A 25,097-nucleotide genomic window follows, 5' to 3' on the forward strand; every position below is an offset into this window, starting at 1 on the left:
CCAGCACCAGCAGTCTGCAGCCTTGGAGAAGCTGGAGAGAAGCCGCAGCCCTGTGCCTGCCAGGGACAGAGAACACCAGCGCCCGCAGCCTGCGGCCCCGGAGTTCTCTGTCCCTGGCAGGCGCGGGGCCACGGCTTCTCTCCCCTGCTGGGCACTAGGCGGGTGTACATAAATGCCTCGGCGGGCGCCATGGCGCCCGCGGGCACCACGTTGGGGATCACTGGGCTAGAGTAACAAAGGAGCTTAGGTGTTAACAATGCTCGGTGTTGCGCTACATAATTACCCTGAGTTAGGTGTCTTGTCTCCCTATACAATGCAGGGGAAAAGAAGAATAGGATTCACAAAAGCTGGCATACTGAGCAGGAAGCTGCCAAAACTAACCAATAGTAGATGCTGAGGATGGGGTGGATCCTAAGTCCCACCCTTCTCAGAGTTCAGCACCTATCTCCATTTGGGATTCATAGTCGTGAACCTTCTATTGGAGTCAGATGCTTAAGCCATTTCTTGCAAGAAAGGGAGTGATGCATATGTATCTCCACACAAAACAGCTGTGGGAGGAGGCCTAATGGATAGGAAACTGATCCAAGATGTGGAAGATCCCAATTCAATTTCCCCGCCCCATGAGGAGAATGGATTAAAACAGGGGTTCCCCTCCCCACTTTTTAGGAAAGTGCTTTAATCACTGAGCTATGGGATATTATGCTGTGGGTCAGTCTTAATCTCTCCAGCTGCAGATGTTCCACTGTGTATGAAATACTTAAATATGCATTTGGACCAGTGAGAAAGACAATATAACTGACTCTATAGTCCAGTGGTTTGAGGGCACTCCCCAGGAAGGTGGGAAAACTATGTTTAGATCCCTTCTCCCCATCAGGCAGCGAGGAGAATTGAACTGGATTCTCCCACATCCTGGCTGTTCTAACCACTGGGCTAAAGGAACGAATTGTCCTCATTCTCTCTAGGCTGTTTTGTGTGGAGTTAGGCATGCTCTGAGCATACTCACCAGAGGGGATCCCCAGGAAAGTTAGGCAGGGTAATGCCAAGTCTAAGGATCTGCTGGGGTTTAGGCATAAAATAGGCACCTAGCTGCTGTGCGGGGTCAGGACTGAGGCAGCTATGCATCAGCTGCTGAAATTTAAGCACCTTGGGGACTTTAATGGCAGAAATTTAGGTGTCTAGGGAATTTACACACCTCCAGGGATAGACAGCAGCTGAGCAGGGTTTTTGTGAATGCCAGTGGCACCTAAAGTGGCAGTTAGGCACCTAAGTTCCTTTTGTGAATCTAGCCCTAAGTCTTATTTTGAGCCTGCCTTTATTCAGGCTTCTGTTTTGCACTTGCAGTTTGGATTTATCATTAGAGAATTTGCTGGATAGGATGTTGTGTGCCTGATTCTTACTAAAGATTACAGGAGGGTTTACAGCATAAGAGGCCTTGAGGGGCAAGGTGGGTGCCCACTTATAGACCTCCTTCAATTGTTTTCTGTCCTTCTGGCTGCTGAGTTTTTGAAGCCTCTAGCTTCCCTATTTCCCCTGCAACACCATATGCTTACCATAAAGATGAGCTTGGAACCCACCTGAACTCTACTACATGCTTCCCAGTTTAGTTGTGCCTCCACTAGGCACATCCGTTCCAAATCCTCCACCATGCACCTGAGCATGCAACAACTTAAATGTAAGATAACATATCTTCCAAAAGAAAAAGAGTTGGTGTCACTGCAGACAACACACACTACCTGTGGCCCAGTTGTTCATCAGTGGGCCATCTTTTAACTATTATGAATCATTTATAGAACGTTTTGGAATGCTTTTAAAAAAATAATCTCTTATGTGTTTGTCAGTATTTTTACCTCTCTCCTGCCCATTAAACTCAGGTTTCTTTTCATATAAAAAATGCTAAAACTATATGTGTGGAACCAAAAATTACTTATTAGCATTTTTATTTTAACACTGTGCAATTGTTTTCATATCTGTGAATTGGTATTAGTTTGACATCAACTTTAGAGATTTATATTATTGTTTGGTTAGATTTAGATAAAACATCCAAAAACACTTCTGGGTGCCTTTGTCATATTTTAAAAATACCATCAACATAATAAACAAGAATATATTCAGTGGTATCCACAAAACCAACAAATGGAGGGATGGGGAAGAAATCCCATTCCAATCACAGATCCCTGTCCCTAGCACAAACCCTCTTCCCAAAAGCCTAGGAAAAGAAGTTGGCTTTGCAGCATTTTCTTGAGGTCAGCAAACATGGGTTATTTCAGATGAAGGGGGAGAGTGAATTCCAAAATCCAGGCCCACCACGGAGAAAAGCCTGCATGCAGTTTCCTCTTATAAAATGAAGAGACTCTAGTTTGAGTACCTGTACTACCTCAAAACAGGTTCCGTTTCTGAGTTGATTTAGGTGTAGTTTTTATGTAGTGGGCATATGGTAATCTGATTTTGAGGTGACAGACATTGATCATATTGGTAGTGTCCGCATCCGAAAGAAATAGTAACAACCGCTTAGCCAGACATAGATGAAAGAAAGCTGTCTTGGTCACTGTTGCTATATGATCATCTAACAGCAGCTGGGAATCTAATAGAATGCTAATTCTGAAAACTGGAGTAACAAATGGTAGACATGCATCCTCAATTGATGAGGCAAAGATAATCCTCACTATATCTTCTTGTTGAATCCTCATTCTATGAGCATCACTTCCTTTTCATCCGGACTGAGCCTCAGCCACCTAGCCCAATCTCTACCAAAAACTGGCTGGATCAGATAAAATAGAGAAATAGAGCTTGGAGTCATCAGCATAATGAAAACACTGTGTCATCCCAGGCCTCCTTACTAACCTCAGCCCCATATGCTTATCTTGACAACTTGGTAACACTGCTTTCAGTGCTGAAACCATGTAATTACAGAAAGCACTGTGATACATTGGTACTGAATATGTTCCAAAACTACTTTTCAATTTTTAATCTTCTGACCTTTCAAAAAAAATCAAACTAATACTAGATTTTAGGACTTAGTTACATGTATATAAGTATTTTAGCACAGATTTTGGCAGTCCAGAGAGAGTGGGGAAGGGAAGTATTAGAAATGTTTGTAACAATTGTATACTTCTGAACTCAAAATGGTTTAAGAAGTCCAAATGATTTGCATATAACCAAATTTCAGCATGAAGAAACCTGAAGTATTTATGATATTAAATAACAAAGAAATTTCTTGAATGCTAACTCATCCTTAACTACAGCAGTGCTATTGGCACCAGAGTAGTAAATACAAACACATATATATATTTGCTAACTCTTAAGATATACTGTATTGATAAAATTTTACACATGGTGTTTTGGAGAGATGTTCAATAGTATCATTATTTACAGTATGTCACACATATGCTATCTAAAATCATCACCAGATTATCTCCATTTCTCCAAAGCCAGCAGTTAAAACTATCCAGCTCTGGCATCAGTAACTCAACCGAGTGTCACACACACCCCACCTGTTTAAATTTAGAACTGCAGATGGAAATGATGCTATTCTTAATTTGTGTATAAGGCATCCAAATATTATGGTGATGAGGCACCAAAATATACAGATAGAGCTACTCTTATCTAAAACTAGTGCAAATAAAAAATATAATAAAATATATCTCAGCTAACTAAAATGACTTTAAAAGGCACCCAGAACATAATGCAAAAACTCTGCCTAATTTAAACCAGATTGTATTTCCTGGTATCAATATTTTGATCAATATTACTTTTTGACACAGTAGTACTAATACATCACATAATTTTATTTTTTATCCAGCAAACTTTAGGTGGGATGCTGTAGCCTTTACACAGTCAAAACTTCAATTGAAGTCAATTTTGCCTGAGTAAGGACTACCGGATTGGGCTCTTCAATAACAGTCAGAAATCAATGAAATCTGATTCACAAACATAGCTTGATATTGCTCCTCTCATTTTTCTTGAATCTTAAAACTATGGACATTACTTTCAACAACATGCAGTAGCTCTTACTAGGTAAATACAGAGAGAGTTATTTTTGAGTGTGTAAATATTTGCTGAGATGGAGATCAGATGCCTAAGTGAATCCTGACTGGAAAAGGGTCAGTAGGAGAATATATTTAGGGCACCACTGAAGTTAAGACAGGTTTTGCCATTGATTTCAGTGGCAGTATGATCAGATCCTTATTCTTTAACCATTTGTTTACCCGTGCAAGTGTTTGCAGGATTCTTGCCTTAATGGGCATCTATTCTACCATTAACATGAACTCCACACTGTCTGCAAAATTGTCACAGTGCATTTTGTAGATAATATATTAACTGAACGTAAGAGTAATTGAATGTAAGAATTCATAATGTTTAAATAAAACTGTTTAATGATTGTAGTATATATGTAGTTTGTTATTAATACTAGATTTCCCCCCCCTCAGGATGATAACGGTATGTGCTATCCTTCAACCAAAAGCCACGAACAGACATTTGCCTATTTGATTGTGGATCCTCTGAAACGACATGTTCACGTTTTGTACCATTCTTTTGGTGGGAGCTTATTTTTAACTGATTATTCTTAATCTCCAATTCTACGTATTAGCAGTATAATGGAATGGTGGAGCTCGTCTTTCTATATGGCATTAATTAAAAATTCCATAGTTCCATTCCTTTCAATGAAATACACATTGCCTGGCTATGCAAAAATGTGAACTGTGATATACATTTTATGTAGTTTTTGTTGAATTATTAAGGAATGTTTTATGTTAACAGATAAATCATAATTTTATACAAAATGCAAATCCTGCAAACACTGATGCTTGTACAAACTTTTACTTATGGATATAGCCGCCTAAGCCCCCCTTGAAGGCAATGGAACTAATCATACATAAATCTTTACAGGATTGGGGCCATAGTGAGTGCATCAGACTGTCTGAATATGACTTACACTAACTTGCATGGAATTCTTACCAGGGTCCATGAATCTTGCTCTTCCAACCCCCTATATTTTGTTACCTGTTGTGTTTCAAAAGCCTCAATAAATATATTAAAACTGTTATTCTTTTTGTCACTAATTTTAATCACATTTCATTTTACATAATCTAGTTAATGAGAGCTGTGTTATACACTCACTGGTCTGTATTATGCAGCATACTGAATCTAACCTCTTGGGTTAAATAGACTGAAAAGCAGGTTTCCATTGGACTCAATAAGTAGAGAAAAATCTGTTTTGAATGTTTTCTCTGTGTAATTTACCCTCTCCCAGAACCGTCACTCCGTGACAAAATTAGTGTCCTTAGTGAAATGTAGGAGTTACGGGGAGGGTGGGGTTGCATTGTGCGATGGCGGGTTCCAGCTCTCCCCCCACCCCCAGCCTGGGATGGGGGCAAGGGATCCCATTTCTCTCCTTCACTTACGCCCCTCCCCAACTCCGTGGGTGGAAAGGGGGGCGGTGGGAAGACCGGTTTCTCCCGCGTCTGTTCAGGGGATGGGGGCGGGGGGAGCGGTGCCCCTCTCCTGGGGGGGCAGGGCTCGGAGAAGTCGCATCTCTTCTCCCGCAGCCCGTTCTGGGGGTGAGGGGGGCTATTTTTCCTTCCCAACTCCGGGGGGGGAGGGGCGCAACAGGAGTCTGGAAGTTTGGAGGAATTTATTTTTAACTTTTCGATGCATGGACTTCTGCGTTGCAGGGAAGCGCAGGCGGGCGGGAGTAGATGCTTGAAAAATGAGGCGGGCGGGTGCAAAAGAGCTGGCTCTCCTGGATGAGCGGGCAGGAGTTCGCACAGGACTTGATAGCGACCGCCAGATTCTGTGCGGGCGGGCGCAGAAGAAACCGACGGCTCTGATTGGATACTGTGCGGGCGGGCGCAGCAGGACTCTGCTAGAGGCTGGCTGTAGGATACGGTGCGGACGGGCTCGCAAGGGGCGGAGCTGGCTGGGGAGTGATGCGGGCGGGCACATCTCAGAACTTTTGTTTAGTGTGTTGTGTGAGTTAGTTTTCGCCGCCGGGACAGAGGCGCCGGCCGGGCTGGGCCGGGCTCGGGGAAGTTGCTGCTCGGTCGGGCTTGTTTTGCCAGTTGCTGCTGTCGGTTGTGTTTTCCGGCTGTGGGGGGCTGAGCAGCAGCAACGGGGGAGCCCCGGCCTGGGCAGCGGGGTATGCGGGGTGGGGAGCCCGGGCTCTGAGTCGCCGAGCCCTCTACGGACGCGGAGCCATGGATCCCGGGCAGCCTCAGCAGCAAGCCCAGCCCCCGGCGCAGCAACAGGCGCCGCCGCCGGGCGCCCCGTCCGGCGCGGGGCAAACCCCGGGCGCGGGGCCTCCTCCGGCCGGGCACCAGATCGTGCATGTGCGGGGCGACTCGGAGACCGACCTGGAGGCGCTTTTCAACGCGGTGATGAACCCCAAGGGCGCCAATGTGCCGCACACGCTGCCCATGCGGCTCCGCAAGCTGCCCGACTCCTTCTTCAAGCCGCCCGAGCCCAAGGCCCACTCCCGCCAGGTGAGGGGGCGGCCGGGTGGGGGCGCAGCTGGGAGCTCTCCTGCCGCTATCGTTAGCGCCCGGGGGTCGGGTGGGGAGGAGCGCCCCCCTCCTCCTTTCCCCCGTGTGTGTGTGTGTAGGGGGGGAGCGCCCCCCTCCTTCTCTCCCCCGTGTGTGTGTGTGTGTGTAGGGGGGGAGCGCCCCATTCCTTCTCTCCCCCGTGTGTGTGTGTGTGTGTGTGTGTGTGTGTGTAGGGGGGGAGCGCCCCCCTCCTTCTCTCCCCCGTGTGTGTGTGTGTGTAGGGGGGGAGCGCCCCCCTCCTTCTCTCCCCCGTGTGTGTGTGTGTGTAGGGGGGGGAGCGCCCCCCACCTTCTCTCCCCCGTGTGTGTGTGTGGGGGGGGAGCGCCCCCCTCCTGCTCTCCCCCGGGGGTGTGTGTGTGTGTGGGGAGGAGCGCCCCCCTCCACTCCCCCGTGTGTGTGTGTGTAGGGGGGAGCGCCCCCCTCCTCCTCTCCCCCGTGTGTGTGTGTGTAGGGGGGGAGCGCCCCCCCTCCTCCTCTCCCCCGTGTGTGTGTGTGTGTGTAGGGGGGAGCGAGCGCCCCCCTCCTCCTCTCCCCCGTGTGTGTGTGGGGGGGAAAGCGCCTCCCTCCTCCTCTCCCCCGTGTGTGTGTGTGTGTGTGGTGGGGGGGGGAAGCGCCCCCCTCCTCTCCCCCATGTGTGTGTGTGTGTGTGTGTGTGTGTGGTGAGGGGGAGGGGGGAGGAGCGCCTTCCATTCTTGCATTCAGGAGTTTTGCAGGGGGCTCACTCCCTCTCTTGTGGGGCAGTTCCCCCGTTTACTATGTGGGGGTGTACTCCTCTTCCTGCCTGCTTTCTGGGATCCTTAGGGATTTTAGTTGGGAAATCTTGTAAATAGTTCTGAGCAGGAGTTACCAGTCTCAACAGCTGATTTTTGTGCTGTTCATTAGGCCCTGTCTCCGCCAGGGCCTCTCACTCCCCAGCAGCCTGCTTGGGCACCCAATAATTGCTCTCTTGTTTTCCAGCTTTTGTCGGGAGAGGGGGATTTAAAGCTCCTAAAATTAATCTTAGAAATGTTTCACTTGAAAGAACAAAAGGATTTGGTTCTCTGATGTAATCTTCACACTGTTTATTTATCTGAGTGGAGGCTGAGGAGGAGAGGAAGATAAAGGGATTGTGTCCAAACTTTTTAAAAAAACAATATGGATGTGGCTTTTCCACCATTTCATCATTGCACTCCGTAGCATTAAATTTCCCACATCAGAAGCTAATTCCAGTGCATTGGTTTTTCGGTCCCTGTTGGTACGAATCACCTTTCAGCTTTACTGAAGTACCATTAAATTAACAATATCTGCAGATTGGACTGAAATAACTTGCCTTTTGCAGTCCTGTAGTCTGAAGCACAGGGCAAAATCCTGCAAGCCTAAAGTACAGGCTGAAAAAGAGTTGCAGGATTGGGCCTATAATAAGTCTCTAACAGTGTTTGTTCTTTAAGCAGTTTGACTCATGTGCCAAGATTGAAGTGTTGATACAAATATGACTAAAAGTTAATGTTTAGGCTGCTGTTTACTCAATTTTTGTAAACTGCCTCTCTGCTCAGATGTTTTTATTAAGCAATGAACTTCGTTGCTAAGTTATAAAATAAAGTAAGCTATTGTCACTTTATCTGTGTAGCCAGTAGAAAAGAGATTTGCTCTGTATTGCACTGGTGCCTGGTACTCCTGTAGTTAAGGGTCTGTCAACATTTCCATTATTAAACTCTGGTTTGGAAGGATTTATAACTTGGCTGTAAAAAAAAGTACTCTAAGCTAAACCGTGGCGCATATCCCCTCAGCCCAGGAGTTGATTCATTTCCCAAATATTAAAAAAAACAAACACAAAAAACCCCCCACACAGTCTAGTCTTTAAGTTGAAGCAGTGGCTCTCAAACTTTTTTACTGGTGATCCCTTTCACATCGCAAGTCTCTGAATGCAACCCCTCCCCCCCTTTTATAAATTAAAAACACTTTTTAATATATTTAACACTATTATAAATGCTGAAGGCAAAGTGAGGTTTGGGATGGCTTGGAACCCCCCATGTAATAACCTTGGGACCCCCGTCCTGACTCACAGAATGAGAACCCCTGAGTTAAAGGACTGCAAAGAAAATAGAAAGTGGTGGGGATGGGTTATTTCTTGATTCTTGCTTTCTTGTAACTTATAGAACTATGAATTATTGATTCACAGAGTTGGTCCCATTTAGTGGGTGGTAACAGCCCATTTGAACTCTTGAGATTTGGGAAGAAGGTTACTATGTGTACAGCTAATACTTCTTACAACTATTTTTACTATGCAAGTTTTATCATGGTGTTCTTATGCACAAATGTATACTAATAGGTATTCAGCAATCATTTATAGCTAGATGCTGTAATCATGTATACTGTTGAGTACATATTAAGGCGACAGTAAATGCAGCTAAGTATTGTATGAGGTGCATGTTGTTAATATCTATCCATACAGCATGCACCTTAAAGCTTGGGGGCTGTGTGTGTACATTGCAAATGCTACTAGAGTATACAATTTAGCTAAAATCTTTGTTCCTTTGTACTGAAACCAGCCAGCACCATGTATTGTAGTAAATCATATAGTTAAAAGCCAGTTGAAGCCATAGGATTATTGGGTTAATTGTTGGCCTTTTCATTTTAAAATGATTGTGGTGGTGGTGTCCCTTTTCCTTGGCTCTTGTCTGATACTGCTATAAGAATATCCACCTTGGGATCTTTATATTTTTTTTTTTTAGGTAAGGAAAATATTAAGTGTTTGGTTACTTCACATTTGAGTGAGTTATGTCCTTCCAATACATGGTTGCTTTTGCAAATTTTAGCAAAATGCAGACACTGGATAACTGTGTAACACAAGCCAAATTCTGATTTTGAGAGTTTGCATGCTATTCCATCATAAGGCACAGGAGCTGCTTTAATGAGAAATGGGATGGGTGTACACATCTGAGTTCATAAATGAGCCCCATGTATTCTGCTATACCTAGGTACAGTAGCATGGCAAGGGCTGACATTTACATAATAAAATGTAGATGTGCAAATTATCCTACTGTACATGGGAAGTGAATGCCCTCATATATATATGTGTGTGTGTGTGTGTGTGTGTGTGTCAACATTTAAATATAGTTTTCATAGCTATTTTTTTTTTGTTCTCTGTGGATTTGTGTCCATATCAGGAAAAACAACACAGTTTTTAACATGATCCACTGTCCTCAGTTCAAGAAAGACCCAGGGTTTTGTGGGCCAGGGTTGAGGAAGGTTTGCAGGGATATTCATGGAAAATTTGATTTGTTTGTCCACATTCTGGCTGTAGCTAGTACTGCTCTCTTTTTATACGCACCATACATAAATTTAAGTACAGCTTACTTGAAGGTTGGGAGCCCTTTTCTTGCATATCATATCTTGTACTGTAATGAAATAGTCCTTTGGAGCCCAATTTGTAGTCACCACTCATGTGGAACTCCTATTGAAGCCAGTGGACTTGAGTAGTCATTTACATCAGTGCAAGATAGGTGTAAAACACCAACAATCCAGAGTAGTAGTTTACACCCACTTTGCATAGTCATTTCCACCAATTCAGTATGCAAGGGAACTGTGAATCAGGCATGACAGGAGTACCCTTTGAAGAATGGGGATAAGATCAGGCCTTAAGGCAGAGGTGGGCAAACTGTGGCCCCCAGCCCTGCCCCTGAACTCATGCCCCGCCGGCCCCTCCTCTGCTGTTCCCCCTCCCCTGCAGCCTCAGCTTGCTCTGCCAGGGTGCAATGCTCTGGGCAGCAGGGTTGCAAGCTCCTGGGAAATCAGGAGTTATCAGTGCAGCTGCAGAGCTGAGGCCTGACCCGGTGCTCTGTGCTGCGCGGAGGCGTGGCTGGCTCCAGCCAGGCGGTGCAGCTGCTTGTCCTGGCGCTCTGGGCAGCGTGGCTGTAGCGCTGCCAGCCACTGGTGGTCCAGGCAGTGTGGTAAGGGGGCAGGGAGCAGAGGGGGTTGGATAGAGGGCAGGGGAGTTCGGGGTGGTGGTCAGGGGTGGGGGTGTGGATAGGGGTCGGGGTGATCAGAGGGCAGGGAATGGGGCTTGAATGGGGACAGGGGTACCCAGGGAGCAGTCAGGAAGGAGAGGGGGGGTTGGATGGGGCAGTGGGGGGCAGTCGGGGGCAGGGGCTCCGAGGGTGGTTCAGGGGACAGGGAGAAGGGGTGGTTGTATGGGGCAGGGGTCCCTGGGGGGGACAGTCAGGAATGAGAGGAGGAGTTAGGGGACAGGAAACGGGGGGGGGTTGGATGAGGGGGGTATCTGTCAAGGGGCGAGAAGAAGGAGGGGTCAGATAGGGATTGGGGGCCGGGCCACACCTGTCTGTTTAGGGGGAGACAGCCTCGGCTAACTGGCCCTCCATACAATTTTGGAAACCCATTGCGTCCCTCAGGCCAAAAACTTTGCCCGCCCCTGCCTTAAGGTATGATCCTCACAAAGAAAATGGCTTTTTATATGCGTACAAAGTAAAACTAAACAAGAATGAGAAATCTTTAAAATTAATATTCTATAGGTATATGTAAAAGTTTTACAAGCTAGCTCTTAAGTAATCTACTTTGGGCTACATCCTTGAATGTTAGCAACTTCAGAATAAGTAGAATTTTAGAAAAAACATATTTGCCTGCTTGTCTAGAAAACATTCAGTAAGTTAAAAGTAGGTTGTATTCCAACAGGCATGTTTCTGCTGAAGTAAAATATCTTATAACAATTTAACTCCTGACAGGCCAGCACTGATGCAGGGTCAGCAGGAGCCTTGACTCCTCAACATGTCCGAGCTCATTCCTCTCCAGCTTCGCTGCAGCTAGGAGCTGTCTCTCCAGGGACACTTACCCCCTCTGGAGTAGTGACTGGTCCTGGAGCTGCACCTTCTTCTCAACATCTCCGCCAGTCTTCATTTGAGATTCCTGATGATGTACCTCTGCCACCAGGTTGGGAGATGGCTAAGACGCCATCTGGCCAGAGATATTTTCTGAAGTAAGTAAAATCTATTTGAAAAAAGTTTAGCTGAATTTCCTAACAAAGTTTGTGTTCCATGTTTAAGAATCTCTGTGTGTAGGAGTTGCTGCATCTTTACTAAAGTTCATTTAGTGTAAAATGTATTTTAAAACTATAGGGCATGATTTTCAATAGTACTGAGCACCTGCATTTCCCATTGACTTCAATTGGAGATGTGAGTGTTCAGCTCTTATGAAAATCCTGTGTTTTAAATATGTCTTATTCTTCGTTTGTCTTAAATATGATGTGGTTGTTTTCTGTGTTTGTGTTTTAAAAATCACTTGAATGTATATAATGATATTTTGAATTGCATAAAGTTCTCCTTCAGGCCAAAATAAATGGAAATGTCACACAAATTGCTATAAAATGGATGTTTAAAAATGTTAAGTAACTTTGGCGCAGATATTGTAGTGAGAGGAGTAAAGGATTGATCTGATTGTTCAAAGTGCAATGATATAGGCACTGATTATGCATTCAGATCCATGCATGCAGACTCCTGTGCCCATGCGGAGTCCATTGGCACGTGGATCTGATTACAGGGTTGGAGTTTATTGTTCTTTAAATTAATTTACATTGTTTGGCTTGAGAGGGAAAATTCATAAAATTCTTGAAAATTGCTCCTTACTCATGCACATATGGCTTTTTTCCTGTACTGAAATTAGTATACCCTCTTCTATAACTGGCAAGAGCTTACATATGCCAGCAGTGTGAGATGTAATCCATTAGGGAGTGTTTTTAGGTGTAGTTTCTAAAGCAGCAGGAGCCTATCCTCCTTTCTGAAAGAGTGAGCACCACGACATATAATTGGCCCTCAGATACTTGGACTGTATTTTTAGCATTTTCTTTTACTTATTTTTAGCATTTTGTTAAACTGGAAGGCTCCAAGTAGCCCGTTATTTGCCATTTTGAATTTAGGGAAAATAAAGCATAATATATATATAAAATCCTAGTTTACTTGAACCAAATAAAGCATTTGCGTAGTCATACCTTGCTCGCTTTAAGATTATTGTAAACTTCTCTGTCATGTTTACCAAAATAAAGTATTCAAGCCTGAATTCTTTGGGAGATTATTCTGTGTTAAGAACCTAAAAATAGGCAGTAGCCAAAGAGTATGTAGCTCTGATTTTTGTCGATGTAACTGAATAATACATGGTAGGCCAGATCCTCAGCTGGTGTAAATTGGCATTGCACCTTTATAAATTTGTTAGTCTCTAAGGTGCCACAAGTACTCCTGTTTTTATTGCACCTTTGAACTTTTTGGAATTAGGCGGCAAGTTTACACTAGCAGAGACTATTTCCCACTGGGTCTTGAAGAGCTCAACATAAATTCTGAAATTAGATCAAAACCGTTTTTTTTACTGTACTACTTTAATTCTTACGAACTAGCTTATATAATAGGGCAAAACTGCAAACACAACAGGCTGCTAATTCAGATCAAATGTAATGGATTTAAAATTGCGCAATTGCTAGTGTTTCTTACTATTTTTAGTAATTGTTGACTATTTCAATTTTATAGAAAGGGTTTTATTGCTTTATAAGAGATGCAAAATGTCTTTACACTTAAATACACTTTTATAATTTGATTCTTTAATTATGCTCATTCAGGTGAAAGCAGAGGGAAGGATTTGATCTTGGAAAGCTTTCCTACAGTTTCATTATTACTACAGAAAATCTTTTCCTTTTTTCTGCAAGTTTCCTTTTTTGTCCTTTCTTGGTGTCCTGGTATCCATTTCAAAGGGTCAGGTTTCAGCAAGAACAATAAAGAGCCTGAGACTGGAAAGTACACACAAGTCTGGCAAACTCATCTGCATGAGCAAGGTCGTTTGTTCTCAAGCAGACATCCAAAGTAAATGATTGAAAGAGCTGCTAGCTGTGAAGGATGTGTCTTGAAGGGGAAAAGAGTGGAAACAAACCAGGTTGTTAGGAAGAAAAATAAAGGCTGTACTTTTTGAACCTCTCCCTGCTGGCTCACATGCTGACCTGGGGAGATTTTCAACAGCTTAATATTGGCTGTTTTCTTTCTACTTTCCTTGGGTGATTCTGTGCTTTGGGAAAGTCTGATGAGGATAGTTCAGAAGGCTCTGTTCACACTTGAAGATCAGCATTTGTTGTCCCTAATAGGTCTTGTAACACTGTCTACAGGTGTAGCCCACAAGCCTCATTGCAGTTCAGAATTACCTGTGTTATCTTTATAACCTGAGTACCAGTGAAACACTTTGGATATTTCAAAAACATACAGTAAAGAATTTTTTTGAAGAATTCCTTTTAGCACAAGCTAATGTATATTTCAGAAGTTTTCTTAGAACAGTTATTTTGAACTTTGGATAGAACACATGTATAGGTCCTGGAAGCTGATTTGAACTGGCAATTTTTATATTTTATATTTATACTTTGAGTTTTCTCAAAACATAAGTAAGTGTATCCAGACTTTTGCTGTTAATACGACTTTTGTGCTCTAATACAGCTAAATATAAATATATACATCTAGGAACAAAGAATGGCCATATTTACAGGATGGAGGACTCTGTTCTGGGAAGCAGTGACTGAAAAAAGATTTGAGGGTCATTGTGGATAATTTAACATGAGCTCTCAGTGTGATGCTATGGCCAAAAGGGCTTGTTGATCCTTGGATGCATAAACGGGGGAATCTTGAGTATGAGAAAAGAGGTTATTTTATCTCTGTATTTGGCACTGGTGTGACTGCTGCTGGAATACTGTGTCTAGTTCTGGGGGTCCAGATTCATGAAGAAAGTTGATAATTTGAAGAGTGTTCAGAGAAGAGCCACAAGAATGATTAAAGAATTAGAAAATATGCCTGATAGACTCAGGGAGCTCAATCTGTTCAGAAGATTAAGGGTTGATTTGATTCCGGGGGGAAGGGATAGCTCAGTGGTTTGAGCATTGGCCTGCTAAACCCAGCGTCATGAGGTCAATCCTTGAGGGGGCTATTTAGGGAACTGGGGTAAAAATCTGTCTGGGGATGGGTCTTGCCTTGCCTTGAGCAGGGAGTTGGACTAGATGATCTCCTGAGGTCCCTTCCAACCCTGATATTCTATGATAAGGGGAAAAATATTTAATAATGGCTCTTCAGTCTGGCAGAAAAAGGTAAAACATCATCCAATGGCTGGAAGTTGAAACTAAACAAATTCAGACAGGAAACAGGGCATACATTTTTAACGGCGAGGGTAATTAACCACTGGAACATTTTACCAAGGGTTGTGGTGGATTCTTCATTGCTGACAATTTTAAAATCAAGAATGGATGTTTTCCTAAAAGATATGCTGTAGGCGTTATTTTGGGGAAGTTCTCTGGCCTGTGTTAGACAGGAGATCAGACTAGATGATCACAATGTTCTCTTCTGGCCTTGGAATCTGTAAGCAATTTTTGTTTGAATAAGTGGTTCCCTCTACAATATGCAGAGTTTTGGCCCCTCTTCCAGGTATTCAGCCTCTTCACTAGTTTGGTATTGTTGCTTTTTGTTCCTATTGCCCCATTCAGAAGCCATTCCATGAAAGCAAGTTCCTTTCTGGTAAATAGAAGTACTGTACATTTATACAGAATAGGTGAAAGTATTAGACATATCTTCAGTTGTTACTCAGCCCAGTGGTGTTGGTTATCGTAGTACACCCTATACTTATGCTTGGAAGGACTAGTTTTTATGGATAAATGTTTATAAACATAGATTTCACCATACACATCCAAACCAAAGACAGATATTTCCTGTGATGATGATTCAAATTTACGGATAGGAAAAGTAAGAAAAGTGCTGCTTGGGGGGGGAAAAAAAAGGTGTTTTTTTTTAAGGATATTTACTTTGTATATTTTGACACATGATGACAATTGTGTTTTAATGGTTAAAAGTTTTAACGTTTTGACCCCCATTGTCTTACTCTTCATAATTTCACACAACTGTGAAAATTTAAATCGATACCAATTTTAAAAAGTTTAAAACCCATTATTTTGTGCAACTTAGAGAAAAATAAAAAAGTGCTTAATATTGATATCCATCAAAATTATACAATATATAAAAAAATTAAATTCAACTGTCTGTCCTGTGGACGATTAAATACAGTATGGAAATTTCCCTTGATGAAAAGATCAAGAACTGCAAATGCAACAATTTTCACAATGGGAGGGGCATGTAAGAAAATGACCCAAAATAGCCAAATGTTATAATGACCAACTCTTGTACTCATGTATCAGTCTGGGATATTCTGGGTTAAGATCCAGTGTTGAAATCCCAACATCATTAGTCCATTTCAGCATCATTATTTAAACTTCATGTGTAAGTTTAAATTTCTGCCCAATATGTAGTGGTCCAATACTTCATTAATATTCATATCACCATTATAAAGAGGAGTTTTATTAGCATAATTATTCTATAGTGTAACTGAAGCAGAGTTAGAGCTGTGAGGCAAACACATTCCTGTCATGGGTGGTAGCATTTATACTTCATTAAAGCTGCAAACTTCTGTGAAATGTAGCTAGAGTTCATCAGTGGTAAAATAAGTCTTGCCTCCTTAGTATAAGTAGTCAGATGTTAGCCTGCACAATATTATCATGCAGAGCAGGAGTGTTTCAGAATGGACTGAATATCAAATAAAGATTGCATAAAATTGGTCAGTGTGTCAATCACATGGCTTTTGAAGCACTTCCTGTTGGCCAGTGGTAGGTTGACATTTCAATGAACTATGAAGGGGGGCTACCAGCTCAACCTCTGGGCAAGAGATAAAATGCTTTGCTGCAGTAATAGCAGTCAACGCTTTTCAAAAGGGCAAGTCCGTATGTTAGATGTAATTTCTGGTGTGACTTGCTTATTTTATATTCAACACTGGCCTATTTTAAATCATACAACACAGTCCACTTAATTTCTACAAAAGTGGTGTAATACCCCTTCCCCTCTCCCCGCGTGAGGAAACTGCTATTGCTCAGTCCAGCTGTCTTGTAGTTGCTTTTCCTGCAGGAAGCAGTTCTTCCATGCAGTTTGTCAACAGCTTCCTATTGTCTTTATGAAGTGTTCTATGACTTCCTGAATAAAGCTAAGTTGGTTTTCAGTGATATTTACCATTACCATTAACCTTTTGTAAGATCTCTTATCAGATGGGTTATTACTAGCTGTGTATTTCTTACATGTTCTGTACAGAGTTACGGATTGATTCAGGTAATTTGATCTAATATGGAACTAAAGGCCCTTAAAACAAAGTGCAGCTTGATTCTTTGCTTTTATGTGATTTGTAATATAGAAAGGTAAAGGACCTAATAAAGTGATTGACACTGCTGTTACATTTCTCTCCCATTCTTCCTCAGCACTTATACAAAAACAAGGAAGAACTGATCTCAGTTTTCTGGGCCAGAAAATGTTTGTTGATCTATTTGGATCCAAGGTGACATAAAATTGAATGTACTACCTTAGTGTACAGATGAAGTACGTATTCAGCAACATAATTAATGGAGCTTCTCTGAAGTTCTTCGCCCAGCTCAGGTTCATTCTGACATTAAATGAATGGTACTGTTGGAGACTAAAATTGTAACTACCGCTTATGATAGGTTTAGGCTATTTTTTTTATACTCGTGCTATTAAAAAGCAGTTGACGTTTTTACTACTCACTCTACTGAGCTATATGTAAGCCAGAGTACAAATAAAAACTTAATTTCATGTTCACAACATTGATTCCTGACTATTTTTTTTAAGTTTTCTTAGTGTTTATGATGCATTGTATATCAGCCAGCTTCCCCAAGATTAAAAAAAAAACACATTTATATTAGCTAACTTCACAACAAACTCGGATATCTAAAAGAAGGAAATATACTTGTGTGTGTTACATTTAAAAATTCTCAACTTGTGTGTGTTCCTGATGAGTTACATTTCTTTGTTTTGGAAAATAGTATTATATACAATAAGATGACTTCTTTATCCTTTAAAAATGAAAAGCCTTTAATATTTCTCTGTGATATTGATGCTGCAAAATTATTTTGAAACTGCAGTTGCACAGAGTATGTCCATATTTGGGGGGAAGGGCAAGTCTGTCTATTTGTCTTGAGAGTGAGCTGGGAGAAAGATGAAAGTATGTCTTTAATGCTCTGTAAAGAACTTGCACTAAGCTCAGTGGGTGGGCATCAATGGAAAGAATGACACACAATACCTCACTGCTTTCAAAAAAGAAAATGCAAGAGCACTGATAGTATCCCTGTGTTGAATAGTCTGCCATATGCAGTATTTTTGTAGTACTGTATAAAAAAAGTTAAGATAATAAAGACCATGCTAACTAACATTACATCTCATGGAAATATGAATAAAGCATTTTAAATGTGTTTTCCTTTTATAAATTTCCATTTGTTCCAAAGGAAAACTGGACAATTGGTATCAAGTTGTGAAATTACAATGAATTGTGATGGCCCCCTGGAAAAAAATCTTAATTAAAATAGATACGCTTTGGGGGATTCACACTGATATTTTTTCATTGGTTGTTCGATTTTAAAAGGACTTCGTACTCCAAATTTCTATTTTCGGAAGAATAACGTTTGTGGTTTGTAGGGGCCTGATAAGTATTGACTTCAATGAGGACTTTATCACTCCATTGACTTCAATGAGCACTGGGGCAGGCCCTCATTGAGAGCCAGATATTAATGCTGTATGGGAAGCAAGACTCAGCAGTTGTGAATACAGCTCCCATTAACCTTAATAGGAGCTGTGCATGTACCTTGAAGGGATGCAATTCCCCGTGTTTAACTATAGGAGCATATTTTAGAACAATAATGAGATCACATTACTACCATTTTCTTTAAGTAGCGTTAAGGGTGAAAAGCAAAACTCTTTTTTCATTTTTTTTAATATGTAAATCTACAACTTTAAAATCCCCTTGAAGCACTGATGTAAAACTGCCTCTGATATTATTTGAAGAACAATGTAATCTTGCTTTAATATAGATTAAAAAGAAAATGTTTTTAATTTCTTAATAATATTGCTCACATTTTGGGTTCCCCAAATTGAATTTAAGTTCAGCTTTGTATTCAGTTGGCGTTACTCTGATTTAAAATATATTGTAACGTTAACAAACACAAATTATCACTTGTAGCATTAATTTGTCAATTATCAGTGTTTTCTAATGGGAAGTCTTAAAGAGGCTGTGAGTATCAGTAACAGTAGTTACAAAGTCTGATACAGTTCTTAGAAGGGGACTGCTTATTAAAGGGTTAATCAGACTTTCATGCAGTGAAAGAGAGACTGATGCATTTATGAAGAAAAATTGTTGCATGCCCTGGTTGCTCAAGTACTGTTGCACCAAGTTTTCTGGGAACAAGTGTTGCCACCAGGGAAGCATTTTTTATTTGCTAGGTTCTTGAACTCTCCTTAAAGGCAAACAAAAGTTTGGTATAAATCTTCTAACCATCCTATCCCTCCTCTATCATTCTCAGAGGCTAGGAAAAAGGATAGTTGAATTGTTTACTACTCCTCTGGTTCACAGCATGGGAGGGATAATAATCTGTAACCCATCAAACATATAATAGATAGCTGTAAATTAACAAAAGGATGCCAATTTGGAAGTTGCCATTCAAGTAATAGTAGTATTAGCTACTAATTACAACATTATTCTTTTTTATATTAAGCATTATTGGTAAGTGGTAGCATTTTCACTGTCTCCTCATTAGTGGCAGCCTTCATCACATACCCCATCATAAAACCCATCTCTTCTCCCTTCCATAAGAAGTAAAGCAATAACATTAAGATTTAAGAGTTTTAAACTAGGGCTGTCAAGCGATTTAAGAAAAATTAACTGTGCTTACTCGCGCAATTAAAAAAATCAATTGTGATTAATCGCACTGTTAATCATAGAATACTGTTTAAATATTTTTGGATATTTTCTACATTTTCAAATATATGGGTTTCAATTACAACACAGAATACAATGCGTAGAGTGCTCACTTTAATTTTGATTAACAATTTGCACTGTAAAAAACAAACAGTATTTTTCAATTCATCTCATACAAGTACTGTAGTGCAATCTCTGTATCATGAGAATAATTTAGAAATGTAGATTTTTGTTTTTGTTTGTTACATAACCGCACTCAGACAAAACAATGTAAAACTTTAGAGCCTACAAGTCCACCGAGTCCTACATCTTGTTCAGACAAACAAGTTTGGTTACAATTTGCAGGAGATAATGGTGCCCGTTGCTTGTTTACAATGTCACCTGAAAGTGAGAACAGGCGTTCACATGACCAAAGCATGAAGTGGCATACAAATGTTCAGCATATTTGGCATGTAAATACCTTGCAGTGCCGGCTACAAAAGTGCCATGTGAATGCCTGTTCTCGCTTTCAGATGACATTGTAAATAAGAAGCAGGCAGCAGTATCCCCCTTCCATGTAAACAAACTTGTTTATCTTAGCAATTGGCTGAACAAGAAGCAGTACTGAGTGGACTTGTAGTCTCTAAAGTTTTACATTGTTTTGTGTGAGTGCAGTTATGTAATTAAAAAAAAATCTGCATTTCTAAGTTTGCACTACAGTACTTGTATGAGGTGAATTGAAAAATACTGTTTATTTTGTTGTTTTTTACAGTGCAGATATTTTTGATCAAAAATAAGTGAGCACATAATAAAATCAATACATTTGAAAATGTAGAAAAAAATCCAGAAATATTTAATAAATTTCAATTGGTATTCTGTTGTTTACCAGTACAATTAATTGTGATTAATTTTTTTTCAGTTAATCACGTGAGTTAACTGCAATTATTCATCAAGCCTATTTAAAATCTTTGGTACTTAGAACGAATTTATCGTTCAATGTCCCTGATTTATGAATGCTGCACACTAATTAATGACTTTACATAATTGATACTGAGTGGAACAAAGCAGGTATCAATTTACTTTATTCACTTACATTGGTTGTCAGTAATGTTTTTTGAGGAAAAGTAAACCCATTATGGACACTAGATGTGTTTTTAAAACATTTTACCTTAGGGATTGAATTGGGTCACAGGTGAAGTGAAGCAAGATGATTGATCCTAGCTTACCTCTGAAAAGTCATCTCTACCTATCACAGACATAATTAGTTGCCAGGTGAGGCAAATAATGGTATAGCAAGGATGTTATGTCAGGATTGGAGTACAAGATGAACTGTGGAAGCTAGCATAGTATTTAACCATAGGCAGTTAGTATGCTTTCACATCAAAGCTAAAATTCACTCAGATTCCCCTAAAAAGGGAGAAGTGAATAGTTAGAGTACTGTTGGCCAAAAATAAAGATTTCTCCTTCTTTCTACATGTATTCAGATCCTGTGATATGTTTCCCTTAATAGTTTAGGAAAAAATCCAAATGATGTAATTAAATTTAGTTTAACCCCTTGAAGCTGTGGGTCCGCAGCTCTTTCTATGTTGTAAAATCTAATTTGTTTTGCCATTACTATGTTAGGAAATCTCAAGTGGCTAAAACATATAATAAATATTTAAGTTGGTGAATTCCCCCATTAATAGTGACCTTTTTTGTGTAAGGAATAAAAATCCTCTTTCACACAAGGATGTTTAATTCCTAAAACTTGAATAAATCAAGGTTTATTTTCCTCTTGTAAATTCTAAAAATAATACCGTGTTGAATGCAGGAAGTCTGCACGGGAGGCATATGCTAGTAGCACATGTAAAATACCTAGGCTAGATGCCACCAGGACATGTTTGTCTATGGATGAATACACACTTGCATAATCAGCAGTGGTTGTGTCATTGCTCACACCTCTCAGGAGTAATCTGACAAATTTGGGTTAAATTAATATGAAACAAAACTCTTAGGTGGAGCCTAAGTGTTGGAAAGTTAAGATGCCACACAATGATTGAACATATTTTATCAAACAATGCTTTTTAAATTAAGTTCAGTTTGTTTAAAAGGTATACTTTGAAACTTGTCAGGTATGGAGCTGTTTGGTGTTAAGCATTTAATTTATGGGATGTTGTAATGCTCTGTTATGAAAGTGGTGACTAGTAAACATATTTTTGCTGTGTTGGAAGTAAAAATATTCTAAACTGGTTTTGATTTGTACTCTGGCTTTTTGTGTGCAAATTAGTACCAGAAGCAATGCTGGCAGTTTTTACTGGATTCAGGAGTTTGAAGCCTGTAAGATTAAGGTTTAACATTGTTTCCTAGCCTCTTTAAAGATACATTCATGAATTCAAGCTCACATTTTAAGGCTGGGGCAAGCATAACTGAAACGCCAGCTGGTTTTTAAACTCACCTACTTTGGGCTAGGTTTCAGGCAAACATAGCCTTTTTTAAGTTACTGTATAAAATCTAGATGCTAATTTAATGGCTATCTTGTGAAGTAAAATCATTACTAGTATACTGCAGGTCAGCAATGCCAGTTACTAAGGAAACAAATCTTTGTCTTCAAAACAATTTTGGCCTTTGCTTTAATTTCATTAATAAGACTGTTCTGTGTCATACTGAGACACCAGAACCCTTTTGCTTAGACTCTGGCACGCTGTCTGATAAAAGATTACATCAGTGTTAGTAGAGAGTTTGGTTGTGGATTATTACTCTGATGTTGGGTAGTCAAAACTGGTGCTGAACTATTTTATAGTGGAGTCAAGTAAAGGTAATTTACTATTGCTTGTTTATCTGCAAAGGGTTCTGATTTATGGAGGGCTTTGTGAGTCAGTGTGTGTAGCCACATTAGAGTTATTTAAATAATGTTTCTTCAGGGATGCCTTTTCCTTTCTTATTAACTGTTGGAACTGAAATGTTAAATATTTTTTTTCTTCGGAATATATTGTAAAATTAGACATTTATGACATGATAAAATGTTTTCTAAAAGCCTCATATGGGTTATATAGCTGAGATGGAGTTTCTTGGTAAGAAAAGTAAACCAGTAGGGATATAGAAAGGGATATTTCTGTGGGTAGTAGGATGACATTAAGAAAAGGAAAATTAAAGGTTGATATTGATGGAAAAACTTTCTTAAAGTAAAGTCTGTTAGAATGTGAAACAGTTTCCTAAGAGAAGTAGTGGAAGACTTCCTGTTTGGAACACCTAAACTGGACTAGATCAAGCACTAAAAAAATGTAGAGAAGATGGCAGTGTCCCACTGGCATGGCATTGTTCTGTGTGGCAGCCTAGCTCTTTTCAGTCCCCAGTTTGTAACTTCAGGACAACCATTGTAATCTGCACAGTGAAGTATCGAAAATGACTATGTACTGGGAAATGTGATGTAATGATTGAAACGTGACACCACCCCCCCACACACACAGTTTGCAAGACTCTTCCACAATATGCACTATTTACTATGAATCCTAGCATACTCCAAAAACAAACCTTACCTGGGGTTTAGCAGTTCATAGAATCTTGTATTGGCCGGGGTGAGAAGGTGAATTTCACCCTTTAACAATAAAATACTTTACTTTAGACGTCTCCATTTTGTAGTGAGACCATTTAATAGCACTTTCCAACTTCAAAGTGCTCTGTAAACATTAACATAAACTTTAGGTAGTTTTAAGTGCTGGCGTTCCACCTTTCACTAAAAATCTGAGGGGAAACAGTGTTGCATATTAGAGCTAGAGGAAGTTTGGTTGGCCTGGTAATTAGAAAACTAAGCAATTTTAAGTAGGTTTTTTTTCCCTTTCCATTTTATTTTCACCACCTTCTTACTACTTTAAACTGATGGCCTGTTAGAGTTGAAGACAATGTTAAAACAAACCACCCTTTGATTAGTCTCTTCCATAAACAGTTTTTAAAAAAAGTCCATGAAAATTACATACCCTCCTTTAGGAGTTTTTACTTCTCCATGAGATTCTTTTCTTGCCATTGTGAATGCTACCTGCTGGTCAGCTAGCAGTATAAAGATGCACTGTTAAGTTTTGTATGTGTCTTCAAGGTGAACTACAGAAAGTCTTCTGGGTTTTTTAAATGTGGTGAAAGGTCTAACAGTTTCTCTGTTTGATTTTGGAGGACTCTGGCTGGCTGGAGAGCTAGTAAGATTACAACAAGTTCCAAAGAAGGTAAACCTGATTGAGCTGGAGATTCGTTTTTATTCAGACTGTATAAAATTGAGTGGGTTTTTTTTATGAACACCTGTCTAGGTTTAATAGTTAGACTAGATTTGTCAAGGGTTCAACACCTCTTCTCCTTCAGTCAGTGGCTGAGAACACTCACTATATACATCTCTGAGACCCCCGACTCATCCAGCAAAGCTAAGGAAAGGTAAGATTTAACATTTGTGGTATTTCTAAAGTAAAAAGAAACACATTCCTTTCCCTCTATTTTTAAAAAACTACTTAAAAAAAAATCCGACATGCCTGCCTTATATATTATAAGAAGCAATAAAGCATCCAAATTGGTGGTTTGGGGGAATCCCCCCTCTCTCCCCCCCACTCCCCTTTTTGCAGGTCACTTTTAAGAGAGACTTTTTCTAGACTTCGTGGCCTACTGGATAAAACCTGTTTTACTTGCATAGATTTAAATTCCAAGTGGGTTTGATCCTGTAAGGTGGTGAGTTCTTTGGACTCCAAAGTGTCAAGGGTGCTCAGCATCTTGCAAGAGCAGCTCGCTGGGAAGAATGGAAGCCTAGTGCTGTCTTTGTTGAATTTGACCTTTCAAAAGCAGCAAATTTACTGTGTTTTAATGCAGCACATACGTCATCCTACAAGATCAGTAATAAATCTGAATCTGGTTATTTTGTAATTTAGAAAACAATCTGCTCTCTTTCAAAGAAAACAAGTATTATAACTCTCTAGGATGTTAGGCTCAAGTAATTGTAAGGTAATGGGAATGTTTGTAAATTTAACATTTCTTTGTAAGATGTTGGTGATGGTCTGCACGTTTTCTGGCACCTAACAAATGACTAATCACTGAAAAAACCCTATTTGCCATTTCACAATATCTTGATGATAATTTAGTCACTGTTTCACTTTGTAGTGTCTCAGTAACTGGACCATATGAAGTCTTAGAATTAAGTTTCTAAAATCCTTCTACTCAAAGATACTTCTATTTATTAATATGCCTCTGAAGGGACCTATACGTGATCAACTCTGATTTGTTATGGAAAATAAAGATATCTATTTGATCTCTTACTTCGAAGCTTGGTGAATCAAATTTTAGTCACATGTGGTAATGCTGTTTGAAAGACCTCATGATTCTTTAATTTAAAAAAATAAAATTATGGGGTGGCTTCTCAGCTTTTGTTGTTAGGGTTGTATTGGTACCCTGAAGAGAACATTATAGAAGTGCAGCTATTTATGTAGTTCTTGCTCCAGGCTGCAATTTGTTTATACAGAGTTGCTGAGCAAGTCAGAGTTTGCATGTCAGTTGTAATTGATTCCTCCACCCTGCAGTCATAATGCAGTAGGAGTTCAGACCCTCTGCTGTGCAAAGTTTTGCTCATTTAAGGTATCTTTAATTGCTTGCTTTGCTAAAGTGAAGTGAGGGGCATGGTGGGGGAGAATACAACAGGATTTTAAAACTTTCTAAACACAAGTTAACTACTGGTATGTTACTGATTGCCTGAGGGAGTCACAAATGTTATTCAGTAAAAACTCTTAAGATACTGTGTCTTATAGATGACTAAATTTGCATCAGATACAAAAA

The 25,097-nt window shown here is 40.3% G+C and overlaps 2 protein-coding genes across 10 annotated transcripts in view; both read left to right on the forward strand.

Moving 5' to 3' along the window:
• Positions 1 to 5,044, forward strand: part of CFAP300 (cilia and flagella associated protein 300) — a 29,994-nt gene extending 24,950 nt beyond the window's left edge. For both annotated transcript variants that reach the window (XM_039481602.1, XM_039481592.1), the window contains exon 7: positions 4,428 to 5,044. In XM_039481602.1, the coding sequence (XP_039337536.1) occupies positions 4,428 to 4,568 (141 nt within the window). In that variant the 3' untranslated portion in view covers positions 4,569 to 5,044. The remainder of the gene's footprint in view (positions 1 to 4,427) is intronic.
• Positions 5,045 to 5,906: 862 nt separating this feature from the next.
• The window catches only part of YAP1 (Yes1 associated transcriptional regulator), a 131,731-nt gene continuing 112,540 nt past the window's right edge, over positions 5,907 to 25,097 (forward strand). For 5 of the 8 annotated variants that reach the window (XM_039481525.1, XM_039481538.1, XM_039481534.1 and 2 more), the window contains exons 1-2: positions 5,907 to 6,479; positions 11,258 to 11,508. In XM_039481525.1, coding sequence (XP_039337459.1) covers positions 6,195 to 6,479; positions 11,258 to 11,508 — 536 coding nt within the window. In that variant the 5' untranslated portion in view covers positions 5,907 to 6,194. The remainder of the gene's footprint in view (positions 6,480 to 11,257; positions 11,509 to 25,097) is intronic. The other 3 variants (XM_039481547.1, XM_039481576.1, XM_039481584.1) reach the window with 1 other exon arrangement.

This window comes from Mauremys reevesii, linkage group 1 (genome assembly GCF_016161935.1).
Source record: "Mauremys reevesii isolate NIE-2019 linkage group 1, ASM1616193v1, whole genome shotgun sequence".
Taxonomy (NCBI): Eukaryota; Metazoa; Chordata; order Testudines; family Geoemydidae; genus Mauremys; species Mauremys reevesii.